The sequence below is a fragment of the Stegastes partitus genome, unplaced genomic scaffold (genome assembly GCF_000690725.1).
Source record: "Stegastes partitus isolate 25-593 unplaced genomic scaffold, Stegastes_partitus-1.0.2 Scaffold728, whole genome shotgun sequence".
Lineage (NCBI taxonomy): Eukaryota > Metazoa > Chordata > Actinopteri > Pomacentridae > Stegastes > Stegastes partitus.
Window position 1 is genome coordinate 69426 of NW_007578459.1, and position 24519 is coordinate 93944.

The following is a 24519-nucleotide window of genomic DNA, read 5'->3' on the forward strand; positions in this document are numbered from 1 at the left end:
GGAGACGGAGCACGAAGGGGAGGAGGAGCATGAAGGGGAGAGAGAGCATGAAGAGGAGGTGAACAGAGGAGGCCTCCCTCCAGGTTGCGACATCTCTGACGTTACTGTCACGTGTGAAAACGCCAAACTGACCTACTTCCCTCCTCTGACCATCCCTGAGCTCAAGTCTCTCAGTCTGGAGGGTGAGTTGTTTTCACTGTTATCTGTTTTTATATTAAAGGCTTTTGTTTGTTCGTCTCTTTGCTGATGACGCCGTTATTTACACCTCGAACTGCGATGTACTGGAAACGCTGAATTCTTTACAGTCCAGTTTCAACTTTCCTCAGACCTGGTTTCATAACAACAGTAAAAGTGAAGATGTAAAAGTTTTGCAACGTGATGTTTGTTAGATACAGTTATGAACAAAAGTTTACATAAATTTGTAAGACAGTCAGCCAATAATCACCAAAAAGCAGGAAGAAGGAAGTTCTTCCTCCAGAAGCAGAACCTTAAAGCTCCACTGAAGTCTGCTGCTGATCACATGGACAAAGAAAAGGCCTTCTGGAGGAAAGTTCTGTGGTCAGATGGAGCAAAACCTGAGCAGAAATATGTTTGGAGGAGAGAAGGTGAGGCCTTTAACTCAAAGAACACCAAACCTACCATCAAGCATGGAGGTGGCAGCATCATGCTCGAGGGCTGAAGGGAACTGGAGCTTTACACAAAGTATAATGAATACTAAAGAAGGAGGATTACCTCCATGTTCTTCAAGAAAACCTAAAATCATCATCAGAAGGTTGATCTTCACAATGACCCCAAACACACAGTCCACTTAGGAAATATTTTACTCATGATTATTTGAATCACGAGTTTAAAAAGATTAAGGAGGAGATCAGCGAGACAAGGTTGTCTTTTAAACAGCACTAACTGTCTAAAACCTGCAGCAACTGTCACTGAAACTGAAATTTCTTCAACTTGAAGTTGAGCAGACCAGGAACCAGCACGAAAATCTAAACTATTAACACTCTGTCCTATGTGTTGCATTTAAAAACAAACGATTCAAATCCACAAAACACAAGAATGTTCAGAGACAAACCAGCAGAGTTTCCTGTTCTCACTGTAAACTGACAGAAAGTGTTGTAATCCTCAGGAAACAGCATCAGCAGCATCCCTGCCGAGGCCTTTAACGGCATCCCAAACCTGGAGTGGATCAACCTGAAGAAGAACAAGCTCACGTCCGCCGGCATCGACGCCAAAGCTTTCAAAGTGAGACACACGAACAACTGCTGGACTTTTGCATTGTGGTGTTCACACAGCAATGTTCTGGAAACTCCTAGAACGTTTTAGCGACAAAGTTCAATAAATATTTGACGTCTGTAGTGCGACGCAATCGGCCAGAGAGAAAAGAAATTTTTATGAACTTGTAGGCTTCTTAATAGCATTATGGGAGCGGATTTCATACCAAATATGAACTAAAACATAACGCTTGTTTAAGTAATAATGTGATGTTCGGTGCTCCGTATGTAGCTTAACACAACCAAAGCCAAATAAACACACTAAAAATGTCTCCATAAAGACTTCTGATCAGTTTAGTGGTGCCTTGTAGCAATAAAAAGCTCAGAATGAGTTATACAATCACGTTCTTTAACTTTCTTTTTTTGAATAATTTTCTGTTCTTTTACAGATTTTACCTGTTTTATTAAATTAAAAATCACATTAAGTGAAAAAAAATCTCAATTTACACATCGACTGTAAAAAAAACAAACAAACAAACAAACAAACAAACAAAAAAGCACAAACTTGTGCATAATGTTCACATCAACGATCTATATTTTTGTAAATAATAATTAGTTTGTCCTAAAGAGAACTCACTGTGTTTGGGTGAATGTCTACTTTTTAGGCGTCCTATCAAACTGGTCGTGTTGAATGCAGCTCTATTATTACTGCCAAATAAGTAATATTCATACATTACTTACATGTTAAAGTTAATACATGTTGGACTGCGTTCATCTCTACGCCGATGACACTGTTACTTATAACTTCAACTCTGAGAGGTTAGAAACTCTGAATTCTTTACAGACCAGCTTTAACTTGCCTCAAAACTAGTTTTAATAATGTTTTAAGAAGATAGTCTTTTTTTTCCACACTGCAGTCGTTTTGTGGCCTCGCTTTACAACGCCCGTGTGAGAATAAACAAAGAATCAGGCTGAAGTTAAAGCCAATGAGATGCCTTAAACAGGACTTCCTGTGAGTGAACTCTGCACACGTGACCATTACAACATCCCAGTATCACCAGTATATCTGTGTTCCAGGGTCTGAAGATGCTCAGTCGTCTGTACTTGGACGGAAACCTTCTAGAAGTCGTACCTACAGACCTTCCTCCGAGCCTGCAGGAGCTGAAGATCAATGAGAACAAACTGAGAGGAATCGACGAAAACAGCTTCCAAGGTTCGACAACAGCATCATTCAATGCACCTTAGGACTTACAAGAGCTGCTGTGATTGGTCAGTGTAGTTGATGATGTCAGAGGTTCTCTGTGCACAGAGAAGCTTCTACATTTTGGTTGGGTCTCAAGACATTTTGGACAATTTCAAAGTAGTTTTGGACGAGTTTTGAGACATTCTGGGTAAATGTTGAGACATTTGTAGTTGTTTTTTTAAAAACTTGGAGTAGTTTGGGACAGGTTTGGAATATTTCTGGACATGATTCAAGACATTAGGCGCAATTTTGAAATAGTTCTAAGACATTTTGGACCATTTAGAGTAATTTACGACAAGTTTTGAGTTGTTTTTGACAAAGATTCACTTTGAATCAGGGGATTTTACCGACATGGACTGTTTTGTATGAGTGTGACATTTTTAACCTCAGTGTGTTGATGTTAGGATTCCATTAAGTGTGCAGCCCTACGACTGATTTCAGAGTCTCTCACCTGTTCCTCGTTATTTTGCACAAACTTTAGACAATTTCAAAGTCATCAGCAAGTTTTGAGCCATTATGGACACGTTTACGGTGTGTTTGATAAATTTTAAATCGTTGTGGACTTTGAGGAATTTCTTACTTGATACAAACTCAGAGTATCCAAGAAGCTTTATTATCAGAGTAAATGATGTTCTATCAGACAGACTTCTCTTGTAGATCAGTCATGGAAAATAAGAAAAACAATATATTTTTTTTTTGCCAAGCAGCAGCAGAAGTTGTGGCCTGACGCATTCTAGTGTCAAAGCTGGAACGATAAGTCATGTAGCTCCAATCTGTTATATAACTCAGTCGTGGTCGACATGTCACCGATCACGTGTCGAAGGTTTTGAATGTTGCACCTCCTTTGTTCCACGATAACGTAATAAACGAGGATTTACAGTTCTGCTGTGCAGATTTTCCAGCGGAGGGACGGTGACGTCCATTTATCTGTTTTTATCTTTAAGATCTGAGCAGCCTGGTGATCCTGGAGCTGGAAGGAAATGTGCTGAGCGAAGGGAACACTGATCCTCTGGCCTTCGCTCCGCTCACCCAGCTCTCCTACCTCAGACTGGGCAGAAACCACTTCCGCACCGTTCCACAGGGTCTCCCCAGGTCACTGCTGGTAGGAAGCTGATCGACTCCGAATCCTCACACCGACACACTTTTACTGAGACGTCCAGGTCACAAAGAATGATCTCTATGTTACATCTCTTTTACAAAATTGAAAAAACAACCTGGAACCAACATGTCCAACAGCTTTCCAAGTGTGCACACAGGAGCCATAACTGATTTAATGCACCGGCCGTGTGGACTTGCATGGCTTAAAACCGACACTGGAAAAAAGAAATGAGGCTTTACATGCTATAGATATTAAACTGTCTCCGCACTCTGCTCTGTGTAAACACTGCCTGCACCTCAGCCGAGAAGTCCCAGATTATTGTTGAGTCATTAGTGGTTTATATTTTTTAGGTTTTTCTGATTTTCGTTAGTGCAAATCATTTATACTTAGGGATTTTTTAAATTAGACATGTAGAACAAAATGATTTTTGTGGAATATCAGGATTTTAAGGGCAGATTTGGTTAATGTACCCAACGAAACGATGCTTCACAGATGAGTAGTTCAAAGACCGTTGCATACTTAAAACTTCTCATCAATGGTCAAGTCTTAATGACTGAATGTATTTAAAGAGCTCAATGTGAACGCCACGTACATAAACATATGAAAGTATTAATGTAATCTGTAATAAAACAAGACATTTCCTTTAAAGCTCTGTCGACGCTGCTGTTGAGGTGGAATCTGGAACTAAATAGAAGTTCTCGACAGCAGTTGCCAGAAATATATGCAACACTCTCCAATGAGCGTCATAAACGTTCCAGCAAACCCTCCGGCAGCTTCACGTCTAATTACGTGAAAGCCGTGAGGTTATCGGAGGAGCTCCGAGCAGCTGGATGCACTCAGAGCTCAGGTTTGCTGAAGCATCAGAATTTCCTCTCCGGCTTTGATGTTTACATCGGCCTCCTACCTGTGGGAAACCAGTGCTCCCAGCTGATTACAGCCTCTGGTTAACCACTAACACCAGCAACACGCCGCCGCTGCTGTAAATCCACCTTAAAACCTTCATTTTACGACCTGCAATTACAAAACTCCACACCTCCTCGTCAGTTTGTCAGAAGCCGAGCGGCTCAAACATCAACGCTGGTTCTCTGCTGATTCCTGAGACGCTTAAAGACATTAATGGTCCTGATTTAAGGATTATGTCGACTGGTTCTGTCTCCGCTCTTTAAATTAAGGCCCAAGAAGACTCTAAGTTGAGCAAACATAGATTCAGGTTTGGGATGGCATTATGGTTTAAACAATCCAAACAAACCACAGACTTATGAGACTAAATCTGTGAACAAAAAGCTCCCAGTTGGTTGGATTTTATGGCTGTTGGGGCTGCAGGTGATCACTGCAACAGCCAATTAATTATTAAAACCCAACACTGTATGTTACAGGACTGGTCCGCAGTTGATCCCAGAACATCCACGTCACCCTCTGAACTTGGTTTGAATCACAACATGGAGCTTCCTTTTCTACTCTCCAATAATAATAATAATAATACACCAGAATTCATTCAACCCTCTGATGGACTCCAGTGCAGTTTCTCTGTTTTTTATTTGCTTCTGTCTCATTTTTACTCACTGTTTGCTCATTTTTCTCTGCAACATAAAGTCCTGCAGCTCAGTGGAAACAGAATGAAGAAGAGAACTCAGAGATGTGTTCTGTGCAGGATAACACAGTTATAAAGTTTATAACTTAACATTTTACATTTCTGTAAAACACTGCCTGCAGTTCAACCTGAAAACTCTGGATTTTGCCATGAGACTGTCTGGTGTACCAAGAAGTTTAGCATTTCTTGTTTTTTACCAAATGTGGTTCCAACAAATAATCTATTTATGGTGATTTAAAAAAAAAAAAAAGAGACGCAGAAAAGTTTAAATTTAATCTGGTCACAAGTCACAGATGAGCAGTTCAAGGACCCCTGGAAAGTTGAATATCCAGTGAGTCTGTGCGCTTTCATAGTTTCTGGTATTTTTTTTAAAAAAGTGAACATGCTTTTCCAACCCACCGGTGGGTTTCGTGGTTCACTGGATTAAACAATCCCAACAAACCACAGATTAATCTGCCAAGATCCATGAACAAAAAGCCCCCAGCTGTTAACACGATGCTTTCATTAAAAGCTGGCAGAAAAGGCTAAAGATACGAGATCCTACGGCAACTTTAATCAAAGCGCTTTCCTTTCTGAAGCCAAACATGAGGCTTATTTTCCGTCCATCTGTCTTTCAGGAGCTGCATCTGGAGAACAACCTGATAGAGGAAATCTCAGAGACGGTTTTCAACCAGACCATCAACCTGAACGTGGTTTCTCTGAGACACAACCGGCTGGATGAGACCAGGATCGCCCCCATGGCCTGGATCAACCACAGGTGAGACCACAGCACACCTGACATCACTACCGCCATCCTCCAGGTCCGCACTAGTTCACCAGCAGTGTAAAAAAATAAAAAAAAATCTAAAAGAAAAAAAAAACAAAAACTGTGATATTTGGAATTGGAGTCTCTGGAATACCTTAAAACTCAAGGACTGTAAAGATGACTGCAAACATGTAAAATAATGAGATTTTCAGCTGATTTAAATACAGTAAAATAATAAAAAGTTTACAGTCAAACATTGGAACTGAACAAATTAATATTTACAAAATACTAATTTTTGAAGTGGATATTATTTACAATTTTAGTCTTTTTTTTTCTTTTTTTTAACAGTTAACATGTAAATTAATACTTTTTTCTGTGATTTTAATAGTTTTCTGCAAAACAAAAAAAACAACAACAACAACAAAAAAACAGGAAAAATCTGTAATATTAAAGTAAATTCTTCAATAAATTACAGTGAATGATTGTTAAAAACTATTATCTTTCATTGAGTATTATATATTTCATAGGTGGTTTCAGCTGCATTAAAAACAAATCCCAACAACGAATCGTGAACTCTCTTCCGTCTTCATCCGCAGACATCTGGAGTCCATCGACCTCTCCCATAATGAACTTTATTTGGTCCCGTCCTACCTGCCCAGATCTCTGGTCCACTTGGTGCTGGTGGGGAACAACATCGAGAGGATACCCGGTAGGTGACGCGACACCTGGGTAACAATCGTGACACTGAGCTGATGGAGGGTCCATCTGTCTGCAGATGCATGACGCCACCCAAAAACTAAGAATAGTGCCATCGCTGTATAGTCAGGAACACTAATGAGCTCTAAGCTGATAATGGCGGTGGTCAGAACAAGTTATAGACAATAAAAGGTCTTATTTTGACCTACATCTGATACCATGCTCATCTTCTAGACATGACTAGTCATACTTTAACTCTAGTAAATGCAGCCTCTGCCTTCTCTACTGACGTCCACAGGTTACGTCTTCGGCCACATGGAGCCCGGTTTGGAGTATCTCTACCTGTCCTACAACAAGCTGGACGGGGAGGGAGTCGAGCCGGAGTCCTTCTTCGGCTCGTACCACTCGATGGTGGAACTGTGTCTGGACCACAACCAGCTGCTCTCGGTGCCGTCAGGCATCAACGAAATGACCAACTTGCACTTCCTCAGACTCAACAGCAACAAGATCAGGTACGACGTTCACAAACATCTGGGAGGTTTAAATGACGACATACCAAACTGTAAAAATCAGAAAGAATTGCTGTTTTTTTTTTTCCAACTTCCTGACAATCCTCGAACCACTCGTGTGATTCTGTTAAAAAAACAAAAAAACAAACAAACCCAAGCTTAAAATCAGGCTTCTTCATCCAAATCAAATTAATCTAAATATCTTATTTAAAAAATGTGCCAAAAATTAACGTTTTGCTTTAACCAGATTTTGGGAAAAAACAAAAAATTCTGAGCTCTTCGTCACAACTGTCAAGTCTTTAATAACCCAACTGTGACCAACAGTCTTGTCATAAAAATTCGGAGTGTTTTCAGCTGAACTGCAGGCAGCATTCACACACAGCAGAGAAGTTTGGGCACTGATTAAAAGTGTAAATAGGTAAATATCCTCATTATGTGGAGCCATGATTTGTTTTTTGTCTTGTAAAAACTGTAGACACTAAGAAAAATGACAACAAAATAAAATAAGACCAAAATGCAGCAAATGAAGCATGGCTCAGAAACATTGAACAGAGGAGCCAGTTGTTGGAGATACATCCAGCATGGTGGAACATCTTTCTACATGATGGTGGAACATCTTTCTACATCTGATGGTTTCTACGGTTGATTAAATCTTTATAGCATAAAGAGTCACTGATTTTTTTTTACAGCATTGGTAGCACCTCTAGTTACTTGATTTTTTTTCATTTTTGTACAGTAAATAATGAAAGAAACAACGTTTTTTTTCATTTTTGATGATTTTGAGATGAGATGCACGGCTTTAGATTGCAGTGGAAAACGAGACAGGAACAAAAACACACCCAGAAACTGCTTGAAGTTTGAGGGTTAAACCAAAACTGCAGATAATTCTACTTCTGCTGGTTCATACTCCTTCAAAAAGGTGAAATATGTTTAATAGGATTCCTGTTGAAACTGCCTATTACAGAGGAACAAACGATAAAATTAGAAGCAAACTGAGTCATTAGCTCCTGTAGTGCAGCAAAGCCTCCTGCTGCTGTGTAGTTTAATAGGTGTGAGTTATATGGGGGTAAATGACTCACCTACTATCTCAGTGCCGACGCCAGCTGCTGACCAAACGAACCCACGGAGACGCTCGAGTGTTTCATTTCTGCGGTTTGAGGACCGGGAGCCTCGTCGCTGGATGTTTAGTTGTTTAGTCTGGGCTTCATGTGCAGTTTTCTCTCATTCTGGAGCCTTTCGGTCACTTTGTTGGTCGAGGTTACTCACGTTTAACTTAATCAATATTCTTTGAGGGTTTATTTGTTTGTTATCGTTCTTTGTATGTGAACACACAAATGCTGCCAAACCCAAACCAGAACATCCATAACTCAACCCTCTGAGCTCTGAGCAGCAGTTTCTGGGGTTTATTCTTGCTTCTGCCACATTTTTCTTCACTGTGGGTTCATTTTTCACTGCAATACAAAGTCCTGCACCTCTATTAAAACAGAACAACCATGACAACAGAGAAGAACTCAGAAAAGTCAGAAAAAAGACTAAACAAGAGTTAGGTTTAATTGATTACCTATTTCACAAAAAATTACCGAACATCGCTACCAACACTGGAAAAAATGGAGGTTCTACAGACTATAGATATTTAACTATGTACATTATTGAAACTCTACTTTTTTGGGTGTTGTGCCGTCATTGGATAGAGACAGTTGATACCAAACAAACAAAAGAATCCTATTACCTCCCTACAGCCTGCAATTGGCATCCTACCACACTTGAATTTGTTCTATGGCACTTATCCAGGTTGTTTTCTCCTGACCAGATCCTTGCTTGTGTTGTATCTGCTCTCAGATGTACGTTGCTTTGGATAAAAGCTAAATGAAATTGTAGAATTGTAGATGTGGTTGCACTTTCTTTCTACTCTGTGTAAACACTGCCTGCAGTTCATCCAAACTTTCCCTGATTTTTTGTCATGTGGCTGTTGGTCGCAGCTGAGTCACCAACGGCTCCATGGTTGTGCCAAAGAGAGCAGAATTTTTAGTTTTTTACAGAATCTGGCTTTTCCAAACGGTTTACTTTTGCTGAATTGTGAGACAAGTAGAATAAACCTAAGTTGATTTTTAAAAAATCAGGATTTTAAGCTGAGATTTGGTTTATTCACTCGACAGAACGGCTCGTCACGGATGAGTAGTGAAAGGAAAGTTGAAAATCTGACAATTCATTCTGTTTTTACAGTTTCTGCCTGATAAATGTTGCCATGCTGGTGATTTTTCAAAAGATGTCATTATTCTCAACAGTCCCATTATTCCCAGAATTTTAATCTTAATTACATTTTTTCAGTTAAATAATTAAAGACGTTTGCTGTACAAACTGAAAAAAGACGAAGCTGGTTGAAGAAAATTTCTCGTTTTAAATTTTTTGTCTGTAAAAACGATGCTCTCGGACACATTTCTGAGATCTGGGACACACAGCACCGTGATCCAAAAGTCATTTATGAAGTTAATGAGAACAGACATGAGATCCATGCAGTAATAAACTAGATTTATCGTCTCTAATATGACCTTCATTGGTCTGTACAAGCACAGCGAAAATGGAAATCGCTTATCTCTGGATGGAAAATATTCAAAAAATTCATTTGCGCTCACAGACAGAGTCAGCGGGGAAAACAATAAAAGCAGGTGGTTAAAGCAGGAGCCACACAGTCGCACATCCAGACAAAGATGAACAACAAAAGTCCCACAACAGACGGATCCCGAGCAGACTGACTCACTCACTCAGCTGCCAGACAACATTAAGCTGAAAGTTCACTGGACGGAGAGTCGTCATGGCGATGGGAAACAAAACAAGCCGGCTCACGTCTCCACCTGGGAGTCGCCCTGAATCACCTCCCGACGCCGGCACAGGTCTGCTCACGGCTCTGCGTCCAGGATGTTTTATATAAAAGTGCTATGACAGTTCAAACTCTGAGCTTCGACGCTGCAGGTGGAGAAATAAATCGTTTCAACAAATGCAGTCCAGAAAATCCACAACAGTAACCTGAACAGGGATCAATAAACGGCGAAAACCTTTAAAAACTACGAAAACACACTGACAAGCTCTGTCAGGAATTTCTTGTCAAACATACAAAGTGAGTTTATCTTCCAGTGGGAAATATTAGAACGAAATCAGTGGGAGATCTGTTGTAAAAAGGACATAAAATTAAAGCATTAACTCATAAAGGAGGGTGTTATTCATGGCTACATAAAGAGCAAGTTTTAAAAAGTGCAGATGTTATCCCACTGGAGATCTGACTTCAGCACCCTAAACTTAACACTTGTCTTATTAAAAAGCATGTTGTCTTTGAATAATTGCCAAAATTACATTATTTATCAGACAGAAACTGTAAAAACAGAAAGAATCGTCACATTTTAACCTTTCAGATGGTGTTTGAACTAATCATCCGTGACGTCCAACCTTAAAATCGTAATATTTCCTCAAAATCACTTCATCTTTTTTTTTGCCAAAAATAAAGGGTTTACTCAAACCATATTCTGTAAAAACTTCTGGGCTCCTTAGTGCAGCCATGAAGTCATTAGTGACTCAGCTGCAACGAGCAGTGATGTCATAAAAATTTAGGGACTTTTTCAGATGAACTGCAGGATGTTTTTACACAGAACAGAGTGACGACAAGGATCGAAGCAAATTAAAAATGTAAATAGTGAAATATCAATAGCAGTAGCTGAAGTAGTTAAGTACCTACAGTATGTAGAGTTGCCATTTTTGCCAGGATAACACCAGCGGACATTTGGAAAAAAGTTGGACACACTGATTCCAGGTTTTTTCAAGTTTCGCTAAATTATTTATCAAAGAAATCCAGTTATCATACCAACCTACTGTTTATTTGGTTTAAAGGATTTTTTCATTTATAAAAGAAACTGGGGTCATAAATGAAATAGAAAATAGAGAGAGCGTTTATATTGAAATTTAATGGTACCTAGAACGCTTCCTTGGGGAACTCCACAATCAATTAGGCAATTAATGGTGAAAATAACTGTTAGTTTAAGGTTTAGTCCTTAATTAAAGCCGTATCTCACTACATTCTGACGCTTTGTCTTCCAGGACTATCCCCGATGAAAGCATCTGTGACCCGAACCACAGCGGAGACGCCACGCTGGTGGCCTTGAGGCTGGAGAACAACTACATCGACCCCCAGAAGATCTCACCGACGGCCTTCTCCTGCGTTCGAGCCTCCTCCAGCGTCGTCTTAAAACCCCAGAAAAGTGACCGGAGCCTCCCCAAGACCAAAAACTAAGAGACACTCGCTTATAGCCCCAAAAAACAGGGTTAACATTTTGATTTTCATTCTGCCAACAGAAGTCAAAGCGAAAGTTCTGCCCACCATCTTCCACTGATGTTGTATCGGACCATTCCATGAAAAACCCATCTGACCTCCTCAGAATCAGCTGGTTCTTTGTCTACAGTAACTTTAGTATAATTAATGACGACATGCAAAGTTTTACCTTTATACTATGAATATTTTCAGAATTACAGGCCCTTAAAGTACACAGAGGAGGGTCCAAAATTCACTGGATTTACCAGGGTTTAATTTCTTTAGTGAATAGAATCTAAAATTTTACATTATGTGAGAGTTTAAATCTGACTATATTAGAAAATCAGAGTGAATCATGTCTATTAGATGATCCTGGTATCTTCTGTACGTAAAATGATCCTTTCATTGTCTAGAACTTGTTCTGACCAACCACCATCACACATGCTGATATGAACCTTGAAAGTTTACTCAGAATGCACTTTGTAAAGTTTTCTCTGTTGAATTATCAGGAAACAGAAACACATCCAGGAAACCAACGATTGTTTCTGTAACTCTATATCACAGATATACCGTTCAATGTATGATGCATCCCATAATATTTCTGCTCAAAGGTGATTATAGAAACAAAAAATAGATGTAGTCCTTAGACTGTGACACTTGGATGCATGTAAAATTGGTGTGATTGCAGATTTGAACAATTCCTCAAATTTCACGTGTCCATCTCCTGAACTGATGGAGTTCTGAGGCTCACAAATGACTGAATTATGTACATCAAGGGTCCGTCACTCTACAAATATTCTTAGCATGAAGGCAAACCTTTGCACAGCTTCATTAAATGTACTGAAGTTACTGTAGATCGTAAAAACCAGCTGATTCTGAGGGACTCTGGGAGCTTTCTTCAGATCTGTTTGATTTAATGCAGAATGACTCGCATGTTGCTGGAATAACATCCAAACGCAGACGATATTACAAGAAAAAAAAAAGGCTCCATGTGAACATCTGATGTGCAGGTTGAACACGAAATAAAGGAATTTATCTGTCAAAGCTCAGTGGCTGCTGATGTAATTTGCCTTATGGGAAAGCGCTCTGCTGTCATATTGTTGGACCGAACCCTTACGAGCTGTGAGCAACGTTTTCTCCTCTTCTGGTCCAAACGCATCGGTTCAGGTCTGGCGAGTGGTTCTGCACTGTCACCCGGCCCACCTTAAACTGCTGCGGAGGTGACAGAACTCTCTCAGACTTCAAAATCAAACACATCTGCCTCCTTCGGGCAAGCGCTTCTAAAATGGAAAGAATTCCCGCAGCATACACAGTAAAATGAAAATGCTAATAAAGAAAATGGAAAGAATTCGATGAAGTGAGACCACAAGGCCCGGCACATTATTTTTAACAGCCTCAGCACCTTCATGTTCCATTTCTCAGCTCCGTTTCTTCCAGTCACCGACCTTCATAAAAGCTCTGACATGGGAACGAGGCTGAGCTCAACATGTGACACATTCACGTCGAGTTAAAGCAGGAGAGACGATTCTTCTAACAGACAGAGGTAGTCGCGACATGCCGGCTCGGTTACTTCATCTTTTATTCTTTATCTTGCCTCGAGTGAACCAGCACAGCATCCTCCTCCTGGTGCAGCTCAGACGGATTTGTGCTCGACGCCAAGAGTTCACAGGAGTCTTTCCGTTCGACATCGGTTTCCATTTACAAGACATAATTCACTCAGCGATGGCGGCAGCATTACACCACATATGAGTAACATACATGACTGATTCATGCTCTGCTTTAACCCTCTGAAGCCGAAACCCAGCAGCAAGTCGGAAAGACAGTTTTAAAGAAATCTCCAGAATTACAGCTTTTTGTCAGCAGAGACAGAAACAACCGTGTGATTTTTAACTTTTATGACGAGCCTTGAACTAACCGTGTGTGACTTTCAGTTTCGTCTGGAAAATCAACCAAACTGAAGCCAAACCTCTCGATGTCTGAAGTAAAAACATTTGACAAAAATAGAACCATTGGTTTTAACCAGATTGTGTAAAAATAAATAAAAAAAATCAAAGCGTCTCATCACAACTGTGAAGACATCAGTGACTCAGCTGTGACCAACAGTCATGTGACAACAAAAATCAGCTTTCAGCTGAACTGAAGGCTGTTTTTACACAAAGCAAGTATGGAAACAAATAAAAATGTTAAATATCTATAATATGTAGTGTCACTGGGATTGTCTTTCAGTGTTGGTAACATCTGTGGACACTTGGAACAGTGTTTTCCAGTGGCTTTTACAATTTTATCAAGATAAATAATAAAACAAATTAAACTTTTTTGTGATTTCTGTCAGTTTAACTGTGTCTTACTGCACAGAAGACATACAGCAACTACTGACTGTTTTATTATAGAAAGGATCCAACCTGGACACTTTACTTTGATGTTGGTGTTTTACGGCGTAAAAACATGAGACGGGATACTCAGGAAGCCCGAGCAAATGCGACTCGGGTGTAGGAATGTTGTCCTACTCGAAATCAGTCGCATTGCGCCTTGGGCTTCCGAGATACAGCCCGACTTACATTAACACATGATAAAATATTGATTTTAGGTTTATTACTTAGATTGGTCCATTTAGTTGTTTTCTACATGTAGGTAAAATATTATATATTGCTGTCAAATACCGTCAGCGTGCATGAGTGGTAACACCAGAAAGAAGCCGCAGAAATCACTTGTGCACAGGTGTCATGAGCAATGTGTCATTGCCAGCCAATCCTGTCCCTTGATTTGCATCATGCGGTAGCAACATGCCGCTTCTGTTTACACTTAATAAAACCAAGACACAATGTGACTGATTTCGTGCCGATGGGTCACATTTGTGTGCTGGTCTGAAGTCACTAAGCAACAGAGAAGGCTTTGTCATGGTGCCCCTTAACTTAATGAACCCCCACAATGCTCTCTGCTTGTGAACACAGAAGTGCCGCCTCCTCTGTTTGCTACAGTAATGACCAGTAACAGGCTCCTCCTGGTGGAGCAACCAGGTACTACAGCTGATCTGCAACACATGAAGTGTGTATTATCGAGGAAAATCAGATCAGATATTGGCAGATACTAAGTAATAAATTACTAGGACTAGATTGGGAACAGTTATAACTTGATCAGGACTTTCTACTATAAACAATAATTCAAACCAAAGCTGTAGTCTGTTCATCAACTAGCAACCTAACTACAGTGTTCTGTATTAATAAACCAACATCAGCACTGACAGTAAATACAAGAAGGTTTCTGTTGCTCACATTAAATCTGCTGTGAACAAGGTGATATGGATTAAAAAGCACTGACTGGAGGTACAGTGTGCACAACGACCGGAGCGTTTAGTCAGAAATAAGATAAATGTGCCCAGATGCTAAAAATAGATTATAATCTATTTGATGCGTCTCTGTGTTTTACTACAGGTTAACAATCGCTACCATTGACAAATCTAATGAACTTCACTATGTTCCCCTCACTGCCCGACTGACTAAAGCCGTCTTACGTTTATTGCCTCATAAATAGAAACACGTCAGAATCCGCAGTCACATGTTCTGGTCACGACTGACATACAAGAGTAAAGCTGTTGGTATTCATGTTCAGCATGTTTTCAAGTAAAATACAGTCATCTAAAGGTCTGCAAGGCTAAAGTTTACACAACTGCATGTGTTCTTCTTCTTCTTCTTCTTCGTGTCCACTTTTTAAACCCAAACCAACACCAGCTTTTGTGGGCTGAATACCAACGTTAATATTTGGTGTTTTGAAAAATCCAATAATAATAATAGAGTACAAACAAGGCTCTCTGTGCATCGTCCAGCAAACTGCAGCCTAAACAGGCGCTTCTCTGCTGGAGGACAGTAAATTTCCAGATTCATATGCGATGAATGAAGCAGTGTGCTCCTGCTCTCCAATAATACAAATAATGTGTCAGAATTCATTCATCAGCACAAACTTACACAGACGCACTAACAAAAAGCATTTTAATTATGTTCTTTAACCTTCTGAACCTCAACCAGTTTCTGTCTCCTTGACCTCACTGTCGGCTCCTGTTTCACGGTGAATTACTGTGGAAACGGCACAACCATGACAGGAAGAACACTCAGTGTCTCAGTGGTATAAAGACTCCTGTATCTGGAAGATCCCATCACTGGTGGATCAGGACTTCTGGATAGAACTACATCATGAAGACTGAAGAACACTCAAAGAACTCTGGGAAAAGGTTATTGGGACGCATGAGCCAAGGAATGGATACGAGAACATTTCCAAGTCACTGAATATCTCCTGGAGTCCAGTTAAATCCATTGTTAAGAAATGGAAAGAATATAGCACATCTGTAAATCTGTGAAGGGCAGATTGTCCTAAAAAAAACTGAGTGACTGACCAAGAAAGACTCTTGTGAGGGAGGCCACCAAGACTCCTATGACTCCTCTGAAGGAGGTACTAGAAGGAGACTAGTGAGGGAGGCCACCAAGACTCCTATGACTCCTCTGAAGGAGTTTCCAGCTTCAGCAGCTGAGATGTGAGAGACTGTTCATACAACAGCTGTTGTCTGTTCTTCACCATCAAAGCTTTATGGGAGACAAAGAGAAAGACTCTGTTGGAAAAATCTCATATTAAATCTGGACTAGAGTTCAGCAGAAGACATGTGGAGACTCTGAAGTACATTCCACTAAAGGCTATGTTTGGCAGACACCAAACACTGTACAGCATGACAAACACACCATCCCCATTGTGAAGCACGGTGGTGGCAGCATCATGATGTGAAGCATGGTGGTGGCAGCATCATGTAGTGATGTTTCTCAGCAGCAGCCTGGAAGGCTTGTAAACGTAGAGAGTGAAATGAATGCAGCAAAGTGTAGAGAAATCCTGGAGGACGACATGATGCAGTCTGCAGGAGAACTGAGACTTGGAAGGTTTGTTTTCCATCAAGACAATGATCCAAATCAAACAGCCAAAGCTCCACAGAAATGGTTTAAAGACAACGCGGTGAATGTTCTGGAGGCCCAGACCTCGATTCAACTGAGAATTTGGGGGTGGATTTGAAAAGGCTGTTTACGTTCTATGTAACCTGACTGAGTTTAAGAAGAATGAGGCAAAATCACAGCATCCAGATGTTCAGGCTGATTGAGACCAACAGGATCAATGCTGGACCTGCAGCCAAAGGTCCATCTAGTAAATAGGAGGTGAACACTTATGCAATCACTTATTCTAAGTTTTATATTTTGAATTAATTGGCATTACGTTGTAGAAACCTGTTTCCACTTTGACACGAACGAGGAAAACGAACAACTTAAACACTGCAGCTGCCAGCGATTTACTGTAGTTTCCCTGGAAAGATTATAAGCTCTTCTATAAAATTACAATAACCCTAAAAATGCAGCGTTTATTGAATCTCCTCAGCCGCTGCCCGACTATTTCAGCTGCAGGAGATCAAACCAGAGCAGCGACTCAAACATGTGGAACCACAGTCCCGGTGTTTCCATCTGCACAACACCTTCAGCTGGTCTAGAATCAGTTGCATGTTGACACTGAATGCAAATATTCAGCCTGTGAGGTGAAGGACTCGCACATCCAGACCAGAAGTTAGATTACGTCCAGCACCAGGAGGAGGAAATTCATTTACTTCCATGTTATCAAATTATCGCCTCTGGCCTCGGGGAGCAGCCGTGATGGGTTTTACAGGAAGCTAAAACGCAGATACCTTCACGTCACGTGTCTCCTACACCCACCAAATACATCCTCACCGAAAGCTGCAATTATCAGAGCTGGAAAAGTCAACTCAATCATAATATTTTCCTCTGAAAGCCTGAGGTTTGGGATCATTTACTTCAGTAGCAGACTTCTAAAGGACGACTGGAACAGAAAACGTGAAGAGCGTAAAAACCTCAGCTTCTCCTCTGCTTGGACAAACATTAGATAATCGTGTACATGCAGACAAAAAATAAATCTAAAAGTAGAAAAGCAATAAAAGCAGGAATCAGAAGACGGGCATCTCGTCGGCTGGAAAACTCTCCTCGGAGATGAAAGAGAGTTCCTCCCGTCTGCCAACGTGAGCAGCTGCTTCGTTCATCAGCCTCAAATATCAAACATGTGAAGGAGCAATCTAATCCTCATTAGTCACATGACCTCATCGAAACAGGGACATAAATCACAGTCAGACTTATCAGGTGAAAAAGGTCCATTGAGGACGGCAATATGAAAGCATAAAGTCGACTAAATCTGAAAAGAGTTCCCATCTGACGTCCTCTCAGTCAGCTGGCTCTTTATCTACAGCAACGTCAGGATATTTAGTGAAGTTTCACCTTCATACTGTGAATATTTCCAGAGTTAAAATTTTGCCATTTTGGACAAGTGTCAAGACATTACACCAATCAAGTCATATTGGACAAATCTCAAGAATATTTGGAGTTTGAGTTTTGAGATTTGGAGGCATTTTGGACAACTTTCAAGACATTTTGCATCATTTTGGACAAATCTCATGAATTTTTGGACAGTTTTTGAGTAATTTAGGAGAGACCGAGCCATTTTGAACGGATTCTGAGTCATTTTAGACATGGCTCAAGACACTTTGGACCAAATCTGAGCCATTTCGGACACGTTTTAAGACATAGTACATTTTTAAGCCAATTTGTGCAAATTTACAGTTGATTTTGACAGGTTTTGAGATGCTTTTATGATTGTTTTGGACAAGTTTATCAGAATTTTATCTTGAATTTATGTCAGATTTACCTGTTTACCTGTGCTGTTTCTATGAGTGGAGCGTTTTAAATATCAATATCAGTCGTTTATGACAAATTTTCAAGACATTGTGCCAATCAAGTCATATTGGACAAATCTCAAGAACATTTGGAGAATTATTGAGTTATTTTAGACAGATTCTAACACATTTTAGACAATGTGAAAGTTGCTTTGGACAAGTTTTTAAACATTTCAGATGAGTCTGCAGTTGTTTCTGGCAAAGAGTTACATGAAACCAGGAAACGTCATCTATGTGGAATGTTTTTCTGTCATTCTGGAAAGTTTTGAGTCATTTTGGACAACTTATAAGACATCTTGCCAATTTTAGAGTCATTTTGGAAAGACTGATTCATTTTGAACCATTTTAAAGTTGCTTCGGAAAGGTTTTGAGACATTTAAGACAAGTGATTCAGGATATGTTTCAAGACACTTTCAATTTTAAAGTCATCTTGGACAAATCTCAAGAAATTCAAACAATTACTGAGTCGTTTTGGACACCTTCAAGACATTTCGAACGAGTTATTTTGGACAATTTTTGAGACATTTCAGCCAAGTCTGCAGTTGTTTTTGGCAAAGATTTTTATTAAACCAGGAGATTATATCTACGTGGAATGTTTTTCAGTCATTCTGGAAAGATTTTGAGTCAATTTTGGACAAATCTCATGACTTTTTGGACTGTTTTTGAGTAATTTGGGAAAGACCGAGCCATTTTGAACAGATTCTGAGTCATTTTGGACATAGCTTAAGATAGTTTGGACAATTTTAAAGTTGTTCATTTTAGACATGGCTCGTAACATTTTGGACAAGTTTTGAATAGTTTGTCAATTTTAAAGTCATCTTGGACAAATCTCAAAAAACACTGGACAATTACTGAGTCGTTTTAGACTGATCTGGAGTCATTTTGGACATGGTTCAAGACATTTCGGACAATTTTAAAGTTGTTGTGTTTGAGACACTTTAGACAGGTCTGCAGTTGTTTTTGTTTTTTTTCTAGATTTACATGAAACCGGGAGATTTTATCTACATGTGCTGTTTTTGACTCATTTTAGACACGATCCAAGACAGTTTTGAAGTTGTCTTGGATGGGTTTTGAATCGCTTAAGACGAGCCTACAGTTGGTTTTGACAAATTTCGAGACTCAAATCCTGCAGCCCAACAATCGACTTCTTTTTGGAAGCAAATCTCACGTCTTCCTTTCCTGTTTCTGCTCATATTTCTTTGAACATCTGAAGCCTTCATGTCAACAAACTCTTTTGAATAACGTTAAATAAACTCAGAGTTCATCCAAGAAGCCTTAAATCAGAGTGAGTGATGTTCTATCTGACAGACTTCTCTTCATGGGAACGGGAAGCGTGAGAGTTTTCAGAAGCAGCTGAATCCTGATGTGTTCATCTGACTTCACATGTGGCTGTTCGGTGCAGCTCTGCTGAACACTGCTCTGTTGTGCAGCAGGTAACACGCTGAGCTGCAGGGTCACGGCTGTACTGAGATGTTTCCTGGCATCCAGACGTTCCTGTGGCACCGAAGCAACAACGGCGCTGAGGCAACCGCTTGGCAGCGTCGCCCCGCGAGTTGCCCCGGTGACTCGGAGCTTTAAAAGGCCCAGATGGAGGAAACTCTGCTCAACACAAGAACACAACAAGCTCCAGACGGTGCCGAGCCGACGTCTGATGGGCTGGAAACTATGAGATCCTTCGAGAGCGGAGACATCCTGACCGCCTCCCATCAGGCGCAGACCATCTCCCATCAGGAAATAATCTCTAGCATTTAATTTGCAGTTTCAACGCTGCGATTCCAACAGTTACGCCATAGATTTTTTTCACCACCACAAACCAACATCCCTCTTTGGACATTTAAAGCTACTGAATTAAATCTTTCTGTGGTGGACCAGACAGCCGCTACACTGCAAAAAATAATGTACAGAAACACCAGGATGGCCAAAAGAAGTACATATGCAAATGTACAACATGTTTATATTTATTTTCTTCACTACACATCTGTAATTTACCAGAACAGCGTTTCAGTGTTTTCCAGTATTTAATATAACACTGATGCATTCCAGTCCCGCCACCGTTCCTGTGAATCCACTGACAAGTATCCTCTCAGTTTACAAGAAGTCACATGTACTCAGGTGTGATCGACCACAAGCCTTTCTCAGGTACCTCCACTGCTCGCTGCTGTTGTAAATACTCACATTTTTAAATCCATTTTATATCTATTGTCAATTGTCACGTATTTTTTTATATACACCTACAGGCTCTACAAACGTCTTGGTGTCTTGTTTTTATTTTGCACAGTTTGTTCATTTATAGTTGTTCTTTGCACTGAATGTGACTGCACCTAATTTCGTTGTACTTCTTTTGGTATACTGACATTAAAAGGATTCAGATTCTGATATACATTATTTATCTTTCAAATAACAGCAAATATCCCTAAAATACATAGATTTTTTGCTGATTTAAATACAGTTTAACTGTGTAATATTTATGGTTGAACACTGTACATAATATATTCAGCATGTAATTAATACCTTTTTTTGATTTTACTAGTTATCTGTAATTTAACAAAACAGGAAAAATCTGTAAAATAAAATAATTTAAAAAATTCTTATACTTTTTAAAAAATCTTCAATCCTTTAAATACTGACAAATAAGTGTAAACTTGTCTTTTTTTGTGATTTAAAAACAGTAAAAAGCTTGTCTGGTTTTACGGTTTAATGTTACGAAAGAATTAAATAGAATTTGTAAAAATCAACTTTCTTTTCCATGCGGGCAGTTTTTACCTTTTTTGTTTTGTTTTGTTGTTTCTGTTTAAAAAAAAAAAGGAAAAAAAAAAAAAGGAAAAATCTGTAAATTAAAATGAAATTGTTAAAACAAACAAACAGAAAATCAAAGAAACTGTTGATTTTTTCTTACAGTGTAAATTTGAGGTTTTCAGATCCTCCAGAACAGAAAATGCCAACACGACCGGTGCGCTGCTCAAAAGTCCAGCGCCGTGCAGTTTGCTTGTTTGTTTGTGGACTCTGGACCACCGGCCGAGCTGCTGTCACACAAACAGGACGCAGACGGACCGTTGTGGTCCTGAACCATCCGAACAAACAAACCCTGAGAGTGAAAACTGAGGCAGCTTTACGTCCAATCACATCCCTGCACTGTTTCAGCTCACCGCTACGGAGCCGTGGTGATGAGGAACTGGAAACCGAGCCTGAGGTTTGTGCAGGAGGACCAGAAATGTGGACTGGGCTCCATATCAGATCATCACAGCGGAGGGTTTGAAACGTGCAGCGCTGCTCTGCTCAGCGTTCGATTCATCAGCAGTGAAGCAACTTTCTGCTGTTTGACCTTCAGCTAAACAAATGACATCAAGTGTCTCGCTGTTGACGAGTGCACTGTAAAAAATGAAGGGTTTCAACTGTGACGTTGTCAGCAATGTAGCTACTGTAATGTAGTACGATATCTAGTAAAGTAGAGCTGATGACGTGAAGCAGAAAATCAGTAGTTTTTACTGTCATTTTATCAGTTATCTGTAACTTAAAAGAGAGAAAAATCTGTAAAATAGGAATAAATGGTGGGAAGAAATATGGTTAAAGACTTCTTTTACAGTACAGGTTTGGAAGGCTTGTTAGCTTATAAAACAAATGTAAAAAATCCCCAAAATGACGACAGAAACCTTAAAAACACAAGAAATCATTGGATTGTTAAATTTCCAACAGTCCTCGTTTCAGCTTAAAATAGTGATTAAAAAAAAAAAATTCTGCAAGACCCATTTAAAACATTTGCTAAACCTAAACCATTTGCTTCAGCTCGATTCAGTAAAAAACTAAATACTCTGCGCCCCTCGGTGTAGACATGAACTAATCAGTGACTCTGCTGTGATCAACAGTCACACGGCAAACATTCAGGGACCTTTCAGCTGAACTGCAGGAAGTGTTTAAGCAGAGCAGAGAGGAGACGAGAAACTAATGAAACATGCAAATAGTCTAATATCTGTAGCATGTAGAGCCTCGATTTGGAAAAATGTTGGACATGTTGAGGTTTTTTCAAAATACAGTCGTGACTCGATAATCCGACACTAAATGTAAAACCTTCTCCCATGTCAGACAGCAAGGCTGTCGGATTGTCAAGACGGAGGTCCAGATACAAGGAGGGCTTGATGCTGGAAAGCTCATGAGTTTTTAATATTTATTGTTTATAGTTGTTATAATAACTAGTGTATTGTTAGAACACTACGCATCGCTGGATTTCACTCCTAACTGACCGGTGTGATTGCGCACGGGCCGTCGGTTGACATCAAAGGTAAGTGGTCCTAAATCTGAAACGTATCTGATCTTCTGCGACTCCTGTCTGAACGGCCAGGTCACATTTATAGCTCCATGTCATTGCTACACAACAAACTAGAGCTGGTCCCAATAGCACTTTCTGGTCTCTGGATATTCAGGCCCAATTAATGATGAATATCCAAATATTCGGCCCGGACACTTCCACCCCAGGGGAGCACTCTGATGGGGTGGAAGTGTACGGAACACACAGGCAGTACTTGTACCAAGTAATACGTTTTTCTAAAAATATACGCTCCACCGTTACCATCCATGTTTACTTCCATAAACACAGAGCACGCTCGCTGCGTGTGACGTCGTCGTGTCCTCTTCTGCGCATGCGGGACACTTTTGGGTCGTATGAAGTTCACACAGCAGATCACATACAAGTTGCATTTAACTGGAAATGTGGATTTCATTAAAAAATCCGTATTGAGCATCAAGTCCTGCAGTGTGAACGTAGCCAATCTGTGGGATTGTTCAGTCAGATAATACGCCGTTATCCTGATTGGTGACATAAAATGCCATGTCGGAGTCAGAATCCAAGGCTGTTGGTATGTTAAGGCTATTTTTAATGGGTTCCTTTCGTTTTTCCTAAAAATCTGTCGGATAGCAGGTTTAGGATTGTTAAGGGTCAGATTATCGAGTCATGACTGTATATAAAATAAGCAAGCAAGTTTTATTGTCTTTTTTCTGATTCCTGTCATTCAGCACAAAAGACATTTCTCAGTTCTACTTTCTTCCAGTCGTGGTTGTTCTGCTTCCATCGAGGAATACAGACTTTATAATATAGACTTTGCAGTGAAAAATGAGCCACAGTGAGTAAAACTGAGACAGGAGCCAAAAAAACCTCAAACAAATTGAATACAAAGTCTTTATCTTAAATGCTGCTGTTTGACTCTTTATCTTCAACCTGAAAAACTTCATTCAGATTAAATCTTCTTCACCAGATGACACAAAAACGACCTTCATGATCTAAATAAACAAACCAACCTGGTACCATGAAAACTGCCTTAAAAAACAAAACCCGACAACAACAAAGGGCCCATTCACAGTCGGAGCCTTCAGAGGACTTCAGGAGTTGAACCTGCAGGCCGTCGTCTGCTGACACATGTTAATGAGGAACATTATCTGGTCTGCCTCACGTCTGCAGCGGTTCATAGGTAATAAATCTTAGTGTTCATCGGGGAGGCATGCATGAACAGGACGACGGCATCAGGAACAAGACTCTCCTCGGGCCTGCAGGGAGCAGCCGGCGTTCTTTCAGCACACAAACGGAATTTCATCACGAGACTCGTCTGATATTAACTCCTTAGTTTATCTCTGCTGGTGAGGAAAACAAACGCTGAATGTGATTAAAGCGTCTGAACGTGCTTCAGAGACGAACATGAAAGAGCTCCGCGAACAGACCACGGCTTCACCAGAACTCTGACGGCTCGGAAAATATGATTCCCCCAGAGAGAAGATGCTCCGAAACCCAGAACGCAGAGCATTTTGGGTCGGCCCGGCTGCCAAACCAGGGCATACTTGGAGGGTCTGGCTCTGCCATAAGCTGCTTCGTTCCAGCTCAGCTCAGCAGAAAATACCAGCGCTGAATGGAAAAAGGAATTGTATAACAGCCGAACCCCCAGAGGGAGCGAGCCCCTGTTAGCTTTTCCATTCTTGGGAGGTATTTCTCATTTCTGCTGCCTCGAATGTGAAGCTGGAGGGCTTCCTGTCGAGCCCCGTTAGGACACACATCAAGCAGAGTTCAGCGCAAACTACAGCTTAATGTGACTCTGCTCAGCATCAACTGTCTGTCTCTGCCTCCCGAAGCCACAGGAAAGGCTTTTATTGTGACGGTCTGCATCACCTTCAGCGGGCCGGGCGGCTCCGCCAAACGCTAATCTGTCCTAACAAGTCGCTCTGAGTTCTGGACGGCTGCCTGTGGGCTCAGATAAAGCCAGTTGTTCCCGGTGAGGATTAGGAAAAGACAGAAAAGGAGAAGACACAAGTGTTTGTTATGCAGCTGCAGCTTACTGCTGCTTCCAGGCATGACAGGAAAATTACAGAAAATAATCAGCAGCAGC

At 40.4% G+C, this 24519-nt stretch overlaps 2 protein-coding genes across 3 annotated transcripts in view; one reads left to right on the forward strand and one right to left on the reverse strand.

Moving 5' to 3' along the window:
- The window catches only part of ecm2 (extracellular matrix protein 2, female organ and adipocyte specific), a 32631-nt gene extending 20191 nt beyond the window's left edge, over nt 1–12440 (forward strand). Inside the window, exons 6-13 of the mRNA XM_008291265.1 lie at nt 1–182; nt 1127–1242; nt 2289–2424; nt 3399–3556; nt 5762–5901; nt 6486–6598; nt 6884–7097; nt 11181–12440. Of these exons, the coding sequence (XP_008289487.1) occupies nt 1–182; nt 1127–1242; nt 2289–2424; nt 3399–3556; nt 5762–5901; nt 6486–6598; nt 6884–7097; nt 11181–11373 (1252 nt within the window). The 3' untranslated portion in view covers nt 11374–12440. The remainder of the gene's footprint in view (nt 183–1126; nt 1243–2288; nt 2425–3398; nt 3557–5761; nt 5902–6485; nt 6599–6883; nt 7098–11180) is intronic.
- The window catches only part of cenpp (centromere protein P), a 137343-nt gene that overhangs the window by 26911 nt on the left and 85913 nt on the right, over nt 1–24519 (reverse strand). The window lies entirely within an intron of this gene.